This window comes from Chlorocebus sabaeus, chromosome 21 (genome assembly GCF_047675955.1).
Source record: "Chlorocebus sabaeus isolate Y175 chromosome 21, mChlSab1.0.hap1, whole genome shotgun sequence".
In the NCBI taxonomy this organism is placed as follows: Eukaryota; Metazoa; Chordata; class Mammalia; order Primates; family Cercopithecidae; genus Chlorocebus; species Chlorocebus sabaeus.
Window position 1 is genome coordinate 81,108,368 of NC_132924.1, and position 15,038 is coordinate 81,123,405.

The window sequence follows — 15,038 nt, forward strand, 5'->3', positions numbered from 1 at the left end:
GCCAGATGCATAATTGTCCTTAGTTACATTTTCTCCAGCCATTTCTTTTTGTATGCTGTCAGATATCCTTTGAATAAATTCCTTTCCTGCTTAAGCTACTGCTGGTTTTTAGTGATTGCATCCAACAACTCAGACTGGTAAAATCCTAATGTTTAATTGGTTTATTGTTAGTTACTTAGCTTCTTTGCATTTTTAATATAAGGTGTGCTTCAATGATTTAGGCACAAAGCTTTTCCCTCCATCTATAAGATTATTTTCTTAACATACAGTTTCCACAGTGGAATTACTGAGTTTTATAATAGATCATGATACACACTGTCAAACTGTTAATACTTTAAAATGTAAAGAGATACTGTTTCACTGAATCTAGCATTGGTCACATTTTGAACAACTGATACAGCAAGTAATAGAAGTTAGAATGATTTATCTGGCATTACAGAGGAATGAGATTTTTCACATATATAGATTTTTATAGATAACTAAAGCTTATTATTTTATTATATATATTTATTATTTATTTTAAATATACAGAGTCTCACTCTGTTTCCCAGGCTGGAGTGCAGTGGCACAGTCTTGGCTCAGTGCAAGGACTCTGCCTCCCAGGATCAAGCGATTCTCATGCCTCAGCCTCCCAAGTAGCTAGGATTATAGGCACCCCCCTCTGTGCCCGGCTAAGTTTTGTATTTTTATCAGAGACAGGGTTTCACCATGTTGGCCAGGCTGGTCTCAAACTCCTGACCTCAGGTGATCTGCCCACCTTGGCCTCCCAAAGTGCTGGGCTTACAGGCATGAGCCACTGCGCCCGGCCAAAGCTTATTATTTTAAACACTAACATCTAGAAAGCACAACCATAGGCCGGGCACCAGTGGCTCATGCCTGTAATCCTAGCACTTCAGGAAGCCGAAGTGGGTGGATCACTAGGTCAGGAGTTCAAGAGCAGCCTGGCCAACATAGTGAAACACTGTCTCTACTAGAAAAAATACTAAAGTTAGCCAGGTGTGGTGGCATGCACCTGTAGTCCCACCTACTCGGGAGTCTGAGGTAGGAGAATCACTCGAACCTGGGAGGTGGAGGTTGCAGTGAGCTGAGACAGTGCAATTGCACTCCAGCGGGGGAGACAGAGCAAGACTGTGTCTCGAAAAAAAAGAAAAGAAAAGAAAGAAAGAAAGAAAGAAAGAAAGAAAGCACAACCATATACAATTGCAGTCTACAATCTTTTCAGGGTATATCACATACTTCCTACCATCATCAAACTGCAATGCCCAAGGACCTCCTTAGGTGATGAGTTTGTCTTGCCTTTTCACTTGATTCCCCAGATAAGTGTGCTTTTCTAACAGCTGGGGATTTTTCTGCTTCTTTAGAACTCAATAGCTAGTTCTCCCAGTCAGCAGATAGAAACCATTCTCTCTTTAACCATTCCCACACCCCCGGCCTGTTACTTGTATAGTCTCTGATCACTGAAAAGGAAGAACAATTGAATGTTGCTATTGCAAACAAAGAAACCATGCTTGTAAAATTGTCTATTATTTGTAATAAGTTGAAAGTCAGTATCCTGATGGGAAAGCTGGAGTGTGTTTCACCCTCAGCTGTGGAGGAAAGAATGTAGACTTGGTGACAGCTGCATTTTTAGACTCTAGGTTATTTTATGCACCATTAATTGGTGGAGGTTTGAAAAAGTCTCAATGCTGGATATATGAACCATTGTAATTATATACTTCAAGAGAGCTTTCTAGGGCGGTCCTTCCTGTAGAAAAGTTTCTTTCTATTCTTCAGGATCTCTAGGGAAATAGATTCTGCAATTTTCTTTAACAGCCTGGATTTTAAGATTTTTCAAATTAATGTATAATTCTAAAGCCCTTTTGTTGAATTTTTAAATCCTTTTTTTTTTTTTTTTTTTTTTTGAGACAGAGTCTTGCTCTGCCACCCAGGCTGGAGTGCAGTGGCCTGATCTCAGCTCACTGTGACCTCTTCCTCCTGGATTTAAGCTATTCTCCTGCCTCAGCCTCCAAGTAGCTGGGATTACAGGTGTGCACCACCATGCCCAGCAAATTTTTGTATTTTTAGTAGAGACAAGGTTTCACCACGTTGGCCAGGCTGGTCTCGAACTCCTGACCTCAGATGATCTGCCTTCTTCTGTATCCCAAAGTGCTGGGATTATAGGCGTGAGCCACCACACCTGGCTTTAAATCCATTTTTTATGAGTCAGTCCTTAAGGGAAATGCTCCAGCAGATCTTCCTTTTTCATATGTCAATGTTGATGTTTATTATTTCTTATTCAAAAATGTGAAACCAAACTCCCTTAAAATAACCTTTCTGAAGGATAGCTTTCACAAACAGAAGCATTTTGTTCTATTATAAATCATACATGCAAAAAAGTTAGTGTGAAATCAGACTCATTTTGAAACGAGACAATATGATCTTTTATACTAAACAATAAGAACATGATTGCTAGTCTTTTAAAAATAAGCAACACATTTGACAGCAAAAATGTCCACTGATAAATGAGGAGAAGTAGTTCAATATTTATCTTTTTGAATATTGTTCCAGTGCCATTTGGGGAAAATAGAATCCCCTGGTTGAGAATGAGTGTGTAGGAAAGTAGGTATAAAAGCAAGTTACATTTTGAATTCTATGCAGTTTATTCACAAAAGAATAATTTTACAAATAAAAGTAAATCCAAATAAACATAAAATATAGGACAATCTAGTACATGCCATCCATATGTATTCCATCCTAGTATTGGAGATACTTATTTAATGTTTAGGTTTATTTGACTGAAATGATTATTAGTAAGTAGAGTACTTACTTAAATTTCTACTTGTTATATGGAACCTGTTATTTTTAAGTTAGGAAAGAGAAAAGAAGGCAAGAGGAAAAGTTTCTGAAACCAGAGACAATCTCATTACTTTCCCATTTCAATTATGAAGTGGCATTTTCCTGGTGGCATTTCAACCTCCAACCACACTGAGCAGGTGTGTAATAAGGATGGGCTGTGGGGAAGGAAGGTAGAAGACATTCTCAGTATTTCACAGGTTCAACAGAGCCCCATGGGCTTGTATATCAGAAACCAGAAACAAAGGCACAAGCTTTTGCACTTTAACTCTGCCTAGCTATAGCACGTAGCATATTTTTTTTCTTGTTCAATGATTTCATTTTTAATGGCAACAACTTGATCTTCCAATATTCTCAGTTGATCAGCTTTCGCTTGTCTACTTAGATTCAAATCTTGGATTTTCCTTTCTAAATCTGAAAGTAGAAAACAAAAGAAATGATACATTTCCACTTGATAGATTCCTCCTGGATATCCACATTATAACAAACACAGGGATTTGCATGTCTCTCAAAGATATATTTAGTTTTCTGTTTTGAGTCAATGGATAAAACATCTATTTTCATCAGGCTTCTCAAGGTTTTCATATAAATTAGAGCAAACTGACATTTTTATCTAAAAACTTTTATATCTAAAGACATTTATCAATGTGAAGCTGTAGTTGGTTAGAATTCATTAGAAATGAAAAGACAGATAACATCCTTGATGGGACTTGCTGAAGTTCTATATTTCCAAAGGTTTGTTCTTATTATTTTAGCTTCATTTTAAAACATGTTCTTTACTTTAGTGTTTTCCCATCTTTCAGAAAAAAAGACTGACTGTCATGTGTTCTTTCTTCTTCCCTGCTGATATTGAAGTCCCTGAACAGTAACAGCTAAGTGATGCCTTTCTTGGCTTCACTCCTATCCATCCATCAATCCATTGATCCATCGACCCGTCCATTGACCCATCCATCGATCCATTGATCCATCCATCCATCCATCCATCCATCCATCCATCCATCCATCCATCCATCCATCTGTCCATCCATCCATCTATACATTCATTTATATATTCTTCATTCAACAAATATCCAGAAATTCTAGTAAACCTTAACAAGGAGCCCATATTAGTGGATATAAGACGCATAGAGAGCTACAGTTAATAATATGAGGCAGCATTTTGCAAAGAAACTCTGACATTAGAGTTTTTGCAAAACTTCTAGAAGAGGGAAGGTAAATGTCTCACTTCACTTGGTCAGATCACACATGAATACCAAGTTGGTTTGGAGTAACTGTCAAACTAACATGTGTTTAGAAAAAAGAATCAGATTGCTGAAGACACTTGAAACTGTCCTGTAAACAAACATTGAATTAACTGGTGATGTTTCATACGAGGAAGGCAGATTCACAGCATGTGCCATGGCTGTTTTCAAGTATCTGAAGGACCAACCTAGGAATGCAGAGTAAATGTGTTCTCTGTCATCCTGAGGAAATAAAATGGAAACTAGCAGGTAAAGCTCCATGAAGGAAGATTTTGTCTAAATATAAAAAACTCTCTAGGAGTCATGGCTGCTCAAAGACAAAAGAGCTGCTGTGGAAGGTGGTGAGTGTTCTGTCACTAGATTGATTCCTTCCTTCCTTCCTTCCTTCCTTCCTTCCTTCCTTCCTTCCTTCCTTCCTCCCTCCCTCCCTTCCTTCCTTCTTTTCTTCCTCCCTCCCTCCTTCCTTCCTTTCCCTTCCTTTCTCTCTCTTTTCCTCCCTTCCCCTTCCTTCCTTCCTCCCTTCCTTCCTTCCTTCCTTCCTTCCTTCCTTCCTTCCTTCCTCCCTGCCTCTCTTCCTTCCTTCCTTCCTTCCTTCCTTCCTTCCTTCCTTCCTTTCTTTCTTTCTTTCCTTTCTTCTTTCTTTCTTTCTTTCTTTCTTTCTTTCTTTCTTTCTTTCTTTCTTTCTTTCTTTCTTTCTTTCTTTCTTTCTTTCTTTCTTTCTTTCTTTCCCTTCCTTCCTTCCTTCCTTCCTTCCTTCCTTCCTTCCTTCCTTCCTTCCTTCCTTCCTTCCTTTCTCTCTCTCTCTCTCTCTCTCTCTCTCTCTCTCTCTCTCTCTCTTTCTTTCTTTCTTTCTTTCTTTCTTTCTTTCTTTCTTTCTTTTTCTTTCTTTCTTTCTTTCTTTCTTTCTTTCTTTCTTTCGACAGAGTTTTGCTCCTGTTGCCCAGGCTGGAGTGCAATGGCACACTCTCAGCTCACTGCAACCTCCACCGCCCGGCTTCAAGTGATTCTCCTGCCTCAGCCTCCTGAGTAGCTGGGATTACAGGCATACGCCACCACACTTGGCTAATTTTGTACTTTTAGTAGAGATGGGGTTTCTCCATTTTGGTCAGGCTGGTCTTGAACTCCCGACCTCAGGTGATCCACCCACCTCGGCCTCCCAAAGTGCTGGGATTACAGGCATGAGCCACCGCATCTGGCCGAAACTTTCAAATATAGGTCATTTGGTATTGAAAAGGGGATTTGACACTGAAACCATATTTGGACTAAAGGAAAAGTAAAGTCCTCTGTTTGTACCAGGAAAGTTAATATCATTGTGCTGGTTACACCAGACCTATTCGCCATCCTCATCTGTGTTCTGGAAAGTTACCCTTCCTGGATGACAGCACTTGGCTCCCTTGACCTCTGGCTTTCATTCACACATGGCCAATGGACAGTGACGACAAGTGGTCAGTGGATGGGAGGGTGAGCAGTCTCCATCCCAGTTCAGAACAGAGGTGTGGGCAGTTCTTCCATCCCTCAGGCTCCTGTGGGGTGGCCTCTTTCCTAACACTCTTGTGTTCACAGGGCTCTGGCAACGTTCCTGTTTCCCTGGCCCCTTCAGATACAGACAGGCTAATGCCTTCTTACTGCTGCTAGTCACCAAGTACCTCCACAGCCTCAGTGGCTTCCCTTCATTCTTGTGCATTCTTTTGTAGTTCTTCCCATCAAGAAGTAGAATCTACTTACCCTGTTCCTACCCCCACGCCCCTGAATCTGGGCTGGCTTTGTAAGTTGTTTTGACCAATAGAAAGTGGAAGAACTGATGGTGCAAGACCTCAAGAACCTTTCATCCTCTCTTCTCACTCTCGTGGTGCCCTGAAACAATCATGCTGTAAAGCAGCCTGGGATAACAGACCACGTGGAGAGAGTGCCAGCATCTCAGCCACACCTGGCCCTTAATAGGCCATCAGCCCAATGCAGTTGCTTGAGAAACCCAGGTGAGACCTGCCAAAGAACCATCCAGGCAACCCACGGAAAAGTAAGAAATGGTGGTTATTCCAGAAAAAGTCCAGTACCAGACGGATTCACAGCCAAATTCTACCAGAAGTTCAAGGAGGAGCTGGTACCTTTCCTTCTGAAACTATTCCAATCAATAGAAAAAGAGGGAATCCTCCCTAACTCATTTTATGAGGCCAACATCATCCTGACACCAAAGCCTGGCAGAGACACAACAAAAAAAGAGAATTTTAGACCAACATGCCTGACGAACATTGATGCAAAAATCCTCAATAAAATACTGGCAAACCGATCCACTAGCGCATCAAAAAGCTTATCCACCATCATCAAGTGGGCTTCATCCCTAGGATGCAAGACTGGTTCAACATACTTAAATCAATAAACATAATCCAGCATATAAACAGAACCAAAGACAAAAACCACATGATTATCTCAAAAGATGCAGAAAAAGCCTTTGACAAAATTCAACAGCCCTTCATGCTAAAAACTCTCCATAAATTCGGTATTAATGGTACATATCTCAAAATAGTATGAGCTATTTATGACAAATCCACAGTCAATATCATACTGAATGGGCAAAAACTGGAAGCATTCCCTTTGAAAACTGGCACAAGACAGGGATGCCCTCTCTCACCACTCCTATTCAACATAGTGTTGGAAGTTCTGGCCAGGGCAATCAGGCAAGAGAAAGAAATAAAGGGTATTCAATTAGGAAAAGAGGAAGTCAGATTGTCCCTGTTTGCTGATGACATGATTGTATATTTAGAAAACCCCATTGTCCCAGCCCAAAATCTCCTTAAGCTGATAAGCAACTTCAGCAAAGTCTCAGTATACAAAATCAATGTGCAAAAATCACAAGCATTCTTGTATACCAATAACAGACAAACAGAGAGCCAAATCATGAGTGAACTCCCATTCACAATTACTTCAAAGAGAATAAAATACCTAAGAATCCAACTTACAAGGGATGTGAAGGATCTCTTCAAGGAGAACTACAAACCACTGCTCAATGAAATAAAAGAGGACAAACAAATGCAAGAACATTCCATGCTCATGGATAGGAAGAATCAATATCGTGAAAATGGCCATACTGCCCAAGGTAATTTATAGATTTAATGCCATCCCCATCAAGCTACCAATGACTTTCTTCACAGAATTGGAAAAAACTACTTCAAAGTTCATATGGGCCGGGCGCGGTGGCTCATGCCTGTAATCTCAGCACTTCGGGAGGCCGAGGCAGGTGCATCACCTGAGGTCGGGAGTTCAAGGCCAGCCTGACCAACATGGAGAAACCCTGTCTCTACTAAAAATACAAAATTAGCCGGGGTGGTGGCACATGCCTGTAATCCCAGCTACTCGGGAGGTTGAGGCAGGAGAATTGTTTGAACCTGGGAGGCGGAGGTTGTGGTGAGCCGAGATGGCGCCATTGCACTCCAGCCTGGGCAAAAAGAGTGAAACGCCATCTCAAAAAAAAATAATAATAAATAATAAAAATAAAATAAAATAAAATAAAGTTCATATGGAACCAAAAAAGAGCCCGCATTGCCAAGACAATCCTAAGCCAAAAGAACAAAGCTGGAGGCATCATGCTGCCTGACTTCAAACTATACTACAAGGCTACAGTAACCAAAACATCATGGTACTGGTACCAAAACAGAGCTCTAGACCAATGGGACAGAACAGAGCCCTCAGAAATAATACCACACATCTACAACCATCTGATCTTTGACAAACCTGACAAAAACAAGAAATGGGGAAAGGATTCCCTATTTAATAAATGGTGCTGGGGGCCAGGTGCGGTGGCTCAAGCCTGTAATCTCAGCACTTTGGGAGGCCGAGATGGGCGGATCACAATGTCAGGAGATCAAGACCATCCTGGCTAACACGGTGAAACCCCATCTCTACTAAAAAATACAAAAAACTAGCCGGGTGAGTTGGCGGGCGCGTGTAGTCCCAGCTAATGTAGTCCCAGCTACTCGGGAGGCTGAGGCAGGAGAATGGCGTAAACCGGGGAAGCACAGCTTGCAGTGAGCTGAGATCCAGCCACTGCACTCCAGCCTGGGCAACAGAGCGAGACTCCGTCTCAAAAAAAAATAAAAAATAAAAAATAAATGGTGCTGGGAAAACTGGCTAGCCATAAGTAGAAAGCTGAAACTGGATCCCTTCCTTATGCCTTATACAAAAATTAATTCAAGATGGATTAGAGGCTTAAATGTTAGACCTAACACCATAAAAACCCTAGAAGAAAACCTAGGCAATACCATGCAGGACATAGGCATGGGCAAGGACTTCATGTCTAAAATACCAAAAGCAATGGCAACAAAAGCCAAAATTGACAAATGGAATCTAATTAAACTAAGGAGCTTCTGCACAACAAAAGAAACTACCATTAGAGTGAACAGGCAACCTACAGAATGGGAGAAAATTTTTGCAATCTACTCATCTGACAAACGGCTAATATCCAGAATCTACAAAGAACTCACAGAAATTTACAAGAAAAAAACAACCCCATCAAAAAGTGGGCAAAGGACATGAACAGACACTTCTCAAAAGAAGACATTTATGCAGCCAACAGACACGTGAAAAAATGCTCATCATCACTGGCCATCAGAGAAATGCAAATCAAAACCACAATGAGATACCATCTCACACCAGTTAGAATGGCGATCATTAAAAAGTCAGGAACCAACAAGTGCTGGAGAGGATGTGGAGAAATAGGAACATTTTTACACTGTTGGTGGGAGTGTAAATTAGTTCAACCATTGTGGAAGACAGTGTGGCGATTCCTCAAGGATCTAGTACTAGAAATACCATTTGACCCAGCCATCCCATTACTGGGTATATACCCAAAGGATTATAAATCATGCTGCTATAAAGACACATGCACATCTATGTTTATTGTGGCACTATTCACAATAGCAAAGACTTGGAACCAACTCAAATGTCCATCAATGACACACTGGATTAAGAAAATGTGGCACATATACACCATGGAATACTATGCAGCCATAAAAAGGGATGAGTTCATGTCTTTTGTAGGGACACAGATGCAGCTGGAAACCATCATTCTGAGCAAACTATCACAAGAACAGAAAACCAAACACCGCATGTTGTCACTCATAGGTGGGAATTGAACAATGAGAACACTTGGACACAGGAAGGGGAACATCACACACTGGGGCCTGTTGTGGAGGGGAGGGGGGAGAGATAGCATTAGGAGATATACCTAATGTAAATGATGAGTTAATGGGTGCAGCACACCAACATGGCACATGTATACATACGTAACAAACCTGCACGTTGTACACATGTACCCTAGAACATAAAGTTTAAAAGAAAAAAAAGAAATGGTGGTTATTTTAAGCCATTACATTTTGGGGTAATTTATTATGCAGTGAATGAATGACTGAGACAACTCTACTTCTAAATACTTTATCCAAAATTATGCTGAAGTATGCTTTCTGTTTCTTGCTGGGACCCGGACTGACCCCAAGTTCTGTAGAAGGACCCTGGCTGAAGACTGGAGTCCATTCCCCACTCTCTCAACATTGTTGGTGCCAAGGACTCCATTCTGGGATCCAGGGGCTCCTCTTCCTAACAGAGGAGAACAGGCATAGCCTTGTGGTTCAGTCCCTTCTCAAGTGGCAGCATGGGGAAGACAGCCAAATCAATGTCTCATTTTTCTATCTTGCTGAGTTCTGAAAACAGCCTCAAAAGGAAAAGAGAAAAGGCAGTAGAATGCCTTATTTTAGACCTCCCTGAGAAGCCCTGTAGCTTCAACTTCTCTTCCAATCTAATTTCAAGAACTATAAAAGCTGTGGTCAATGGGGATCAGTGGAAACAATTTGTATATGACATAAAAACAGGACAGAAATATTCTCCCCATGTTTTTGCTCCTATAGTAAGGACCAAGATCTAGGATAAAAAAAAACTGACTTTCATAGTATTGTCTATGGAATGCAAGGTTAAAAAAATCTGTTTTTCGAATCTTTCTTAGTGTTTTGTAGTTAAAACAAAATTTTAATGAAAATACTTAAATATGAAAAAAATTACCCACAAGCCTGCTACTTTAAAAACAATTATATAAGTGCAAGAAGCAGTGGTTTCTTCTTCACTCCCACTGCCTCCCTAGAGATAACTAATGTTAGCAGTTTGGTATGCATTTTTCCTGACTTTGGCCCATACTAATGTTCCATTTTCAGTTTTTTCATGTCATAGTGATGATATAAGTGATTGTAAGACCAAAGACTCATTTGATAATAAAAAAAGAGGCATTTATAAGTGAGGAGTTTTGGTTACTTTAGTACTTTGAGAGTTACTTATACTCCTAGTTTTAAAGTTTTGGAAGATAATAAATACAACCAGGGGTATATTATAACTATACAATCATCATCTGATATTTCTTGATGGTTAGAGATAGTCAAGGACATGATGATTGCCCCCCAAAATCATAAATATCAATTGTTTAAAAAAAGATTCTGATTAGCTTTCTGATTGTATGTATTCTATGTTTCTTGTTTTATTTTGTTTTGAGACAGAGTCTCTCTCTGTTGCACAGGCTGAAGTGCAGTGGCATGATCTCAGCTCACTGCAACCTCCGCCTCCCGGGTTCAAGTGATTCTCCTGTCTCAGCCTCCCAAGTAGCTGGGATTATAGGCATATACCACCATGCCTGGCTAATTTTTTAAATTTTTAGTAAAGATAGAGTTTTGCCATATTGGCCAGGCTGGTCTCAAACTCCTGGGCTCAAGCAGTCCATCTGCCTCAGCCTCGCAAAGTGTTGGGATTACAGGTGTGAGCCACTGCACCCAGCCTGTATTCTATGTTTACAACACTTTGTGTGCATCAGAATGTCCATTTAGATCAAAATCCTTGTCCAGAATATGATTCTTTCTGGGTTGCTATCCAAAGATATATGCTAGATGACCTAGTGCCCTAGATTATATTGACTCTTTTGGAGAGTTACTTTCATGACAGGAAAAATAAACAACCTAGGTTAGAACCGGGTTTCTCAATCTCAGCACTATTGACATTCTGGGCAAGATAACTGTTTGTTTAGGCAGTTGTCTTGTGTATTGTGGGATGTTTAGCAACATCCCTGCCCTCTACCCACAACATGCTAGTAGTTCCTTCTAGGGCGACAAGCAAAAATGTCTTCAGACATCTTACCCCTAGTTGAGTTGAGAACAAAGTTCGAAAAAAAAGCTTTTTTTTTTTTTTTGAGATGGAGTCTTACTCTGTTGCCCAGGCTGGAGTGTAGTGGCATCATCTTGGCTCACCACAACCTCTGCCTCCCAGGTTCAAGCAATTCTTCTGCCTCAGCCTCCTGAGTAGCTGAGACTACAGGCGCCCACCACCATGCCCGGCTAATTTTTGTATTTTTAGTAGAAACGGAGTTTCACCATGTTAGCCAGGGTGATATCAAACTCCTGACCTCAGGTGATCCACCCGCCTTGGGCTCCCAAAGTGCTGGGATTACAGGTGTGAGCCACTGTGCCCAGCCAACAAAGGGCATTTCAAGGTGACCAAAGGAAATCTCAGTTTGTTTTGACTAATGCAAGGCAGATGCTCATTAACCTTTCTAGGCAAATCCATGCAAGAGGCTTGTTAACTTCACAGTCCCCAAAACACAAGACCAATTTCGACTTCTTTCTCCTCAGTGGACCCATGTGATAAAACTGTAAGCTGACATTGGTATAAATTCTACTAGTAAGGTAGAGTACCAGGATGTTATTATCAAATTGGCAGGATGGATAAAAGAATAGATACCTGTTATTCTTCTTATCTTGTCCTCTGTATCTCCAGCCAATTTTTCTGCAGCATCTTTTAGCTGTTTAACTTTTCCTAATGTTTCCTTTGTTAGTCCTGTAGTGCTTGTCTTATGCTGGAGCATAGCGTATTGTTTTTTCAGCTCAACAAATTCCTGTAACAAGCAACATTCACATCATGAGAAAATATGTATAAAGCATGTACCTATATGCATGATGATTCTCCTAATACCATTCATAGAAGGAATACAGAGGAAACCTTAATCCAGTCAATAAGCTTGAGTCCTCTGATATTTCCAGCAGAGTTTTATTTGCATGTTTGTTTTTTCAGGTTGAAAAAAATCTCAGCTTCTATTAAAAATAAAACTTCTTTGTTCAAAATAGCAATTGTTATTGCGTGTTAAGGCAAGTATTTCTGAGGCACCAACTGGTTGTTCTGCACTATGTTAAGGTAGGATGTGGAAGACAGAAATGACCCAATCCCATCCTTGACAAATCTCTGGTTCAGCTGTACATGCAAAATGAAGGACAGAGTGAGTGATGAAGATTTAGAAACAGCAAGGATATGTTATTTGGTTGGCAAAAAGGTGAGAGAGAAATGAGGTAGGAAGGGAGGCAGGTGGGGAAGTAGAAGTGTAGTATGGAGACCTCCCTTGAATAGAATGGAAATCTTTGAGTTAGCTTGTGTGTTGACAACATAGAAGCTTAAGTAGATGAATAAAGGCCAGAGCCAGAAATGAAATATGGAAGTGGGAACAGGGTGAGTAGAAAGTACCTTTCTTGGCTGGGCGCGGTGGCTCACGCCTGTAATCCCAGCACTTTAGGAGGCCGAGGTGGGCGGATCACGAGGTCAGGAGATCAAGACCATCCTGGCTAACAAGGTGAAACCCCGTCTCTACTAAAAATGCAAAAATTAGCTGGGCGTGGTGGTGCGTGGCTGTAATCCCAGTTACTCAGGAGGTTAAGGCAGGAGAATCGCTTGAACCAGGGAGTCAGAGGTTGCAGTGAGCTGAGATTGAGCCACTGCATTCCAGTCTGGTGACAGAGCGAGACCGTCTCAAAAAAAAAAAAAAAAAAAAAAAAAAGAACTTTTCTCAATCTCTGTTCCACAGAAAATGTTCTCAATTTCTCTCAGTGGAAAATTTACCCAGCACGTTAGGAATTAAAAGCAGGAGAATAGACCAATTGTAAAAACACTAACATTTTTCTTTTGTTTAGGCAACTATATTAATGCAACCAACCAAAGATTTCTTGCGAGGAAAATGAGCTGATAGGTTCTTTCAGCAACCTAAATTAATGGTCTACTTTCCTCAACCGTTTAATTAACTCATTCTGATTTTTGTAAATTGATGTATTTTCTTTGGCAGGTGACTTTCATTTATTGTTTTCTTTATATGTTGTGTGACTGAATGAGAATAGAGGGCAAATACATGCAATTCAGACAAACAACATAAATTGTGAAAGTTTGGAAGTTCAGGGCAAATTTGATTTATGGACTGTTTGACCAGGACACCACTAAGAATAATAGGATAGAGAGATGGGGGGTGGGGGGGAACACTCCAACACGATTTGGCCAGGGACTTCTGCCATCTACAGACAGAAGATCCTTTGTGTATCAGGATCCCCTCGAAGATATACCATTGAGTCATGGACCAGCACAAAGGAAACGCTGAGAAATGGCACAAAAATCTGAGGTTAAAGGACTATCTTTCAAAGAAGCTCTGTTTTTCTGCTCTTGGTGGCAGTGGTGGAACTAATGACCTTCTCAAGACTCCCAGCCTGGTGTTGGGCAGATTCAGCCTGAACTTTCACATTGACAGCGTGGTCTTCATGCCTTTGCAACTTGGTCTGCAGCAGGGCAAGTCCATCCTCCAGCCCTGATCGCTGCTTTGCTGACTCCAGCTCATTCTTCATTTCCCTGGTTTGATTTTCAGCCTGTTGTTGATTTAAAGACCAGAAAGGGACAATCTCTTTATGAAACAAACAAGAAGATAAATGATATATTAACCCCTTGAAAAATATGCTGGGTATAAAGGAAAAGAAAATAGTGCCTTCACTTTTTCTGTTGCATGTATTTAAAATGTTATAATAAAATATTTCAGACATTCAAAAGGGTCTGAGAAATACAACGTTAGCCTGGTGTGGGGTGTGTGCCTGTAGTCCCAGTACTCAGGAGGCTGAGGCAGGAGGATTGCTTGAGCCCAGGAGGTTGAGGATGCAGTGAGCTATGATTGTGCCACTGCACTCCAGCCTGGGTGACAAAGAGATACCTTGTCTCAACAACAACAACAAATAAAAAATAAAAAATATAACAAATACCCATGTACCCACCAGCCAGTTTAAGAATAGAACACTAACAATGCACTAAGGCCCTCAGCGTACCACTCCCCATTATGTCTTCTCTCTCCCCTCAAAGACAACCACTGTCTTGAATCTAATTTTTGTCATTCCATGTATCTCTGTAGGTTTTTTTCTACAACCTGTGCAGTATTCCTAACAATATATAGTATTTAATTTTTTTCACCTTATACAAATGTATTGTATATTTCTGCAAGTTGATTTTCTAAAATGAAAAGTTATGAAAATTATGCTTATGTAGGTCATTTAAGCTAATCTACATAGCTCTAGTTCATTCATTTTTACCAGTTTAAAGCATTCCATTGTTTGAACATATAACAATATATTTCCTATTCTCCAGCTGGTGCAAGTGGCTTCTAATTTTTTCCCTTACAAACAGTAATAATACTTTATGCCTGTTTCTTATTTCAATGTCTATATTGATCATATCAAATCCTATTTAAATATTTTTCAAATATAGCTGGTTGTTAGCACTTGTCTCTTGTTTGTTGGTCATACTTTCATATTTTCTTAGATTTTCTTAAACATAGTAAACATTCTTATTTTGTATTCTGTATCCAATAATGGTAATATCCTCTGTCTCTTGTGTCCTGATTTTGTTGTTCATTATTTCTGATGACTCTTGTTTAAAGGTAATTTGTGCCTGGGCACAGTGGCTCATGCCAGTATTCCCAGCACTTTGGGAGGCCAAGGCAGGTGGATCACTTGAGGTCAGGAGTTCGAGACCAGCCTGGCCAACATGGTGAAACCTCGTCTTTTCTAAAATTATAAAAATTAGCTGGGCATGGTAATACGTGCCTGTAATCCCAGCTATTCAGGAGGCTGAGGCAGGAAACTTGCTTGA

General features: G+C 40.4%; 1 protein-coding gene across 1 annotated transcript in view; it reads right to left on the reverse strand.

Moving 5' to 3' along the window:
* Window positions 1–2,620: 2,620 nt before the first annotated feature.
* The window catches only part of LAMB4 (laminin subunit beta 4), a 110,078-nt gene continuing 97,660 nt past the window's right edge, over window positions 2,621–15,038 (reverse strand). Inside the window, exons 32-34 of the mRNA XM_073009250.1 lie at window positions 13,598–13,771; window positions 11,838–11,991; window positions 2,621–3,246 (exon numbers count right to left, since the gene is read on the reverse strand). Coding sequence (XP_072865351.1) covers window positions 3,107–3,246; window positions 11,838–11,991; window positions 13,598–13,771 — 468 coding nt within the window. The 3' untranslated portion in view covers window positions 2,621–3,106. The remainder of the gene's footprint in view (window positions 3,247–11,837; window positions 11,992–13,597; window positions 13,772–15,038) is intronic.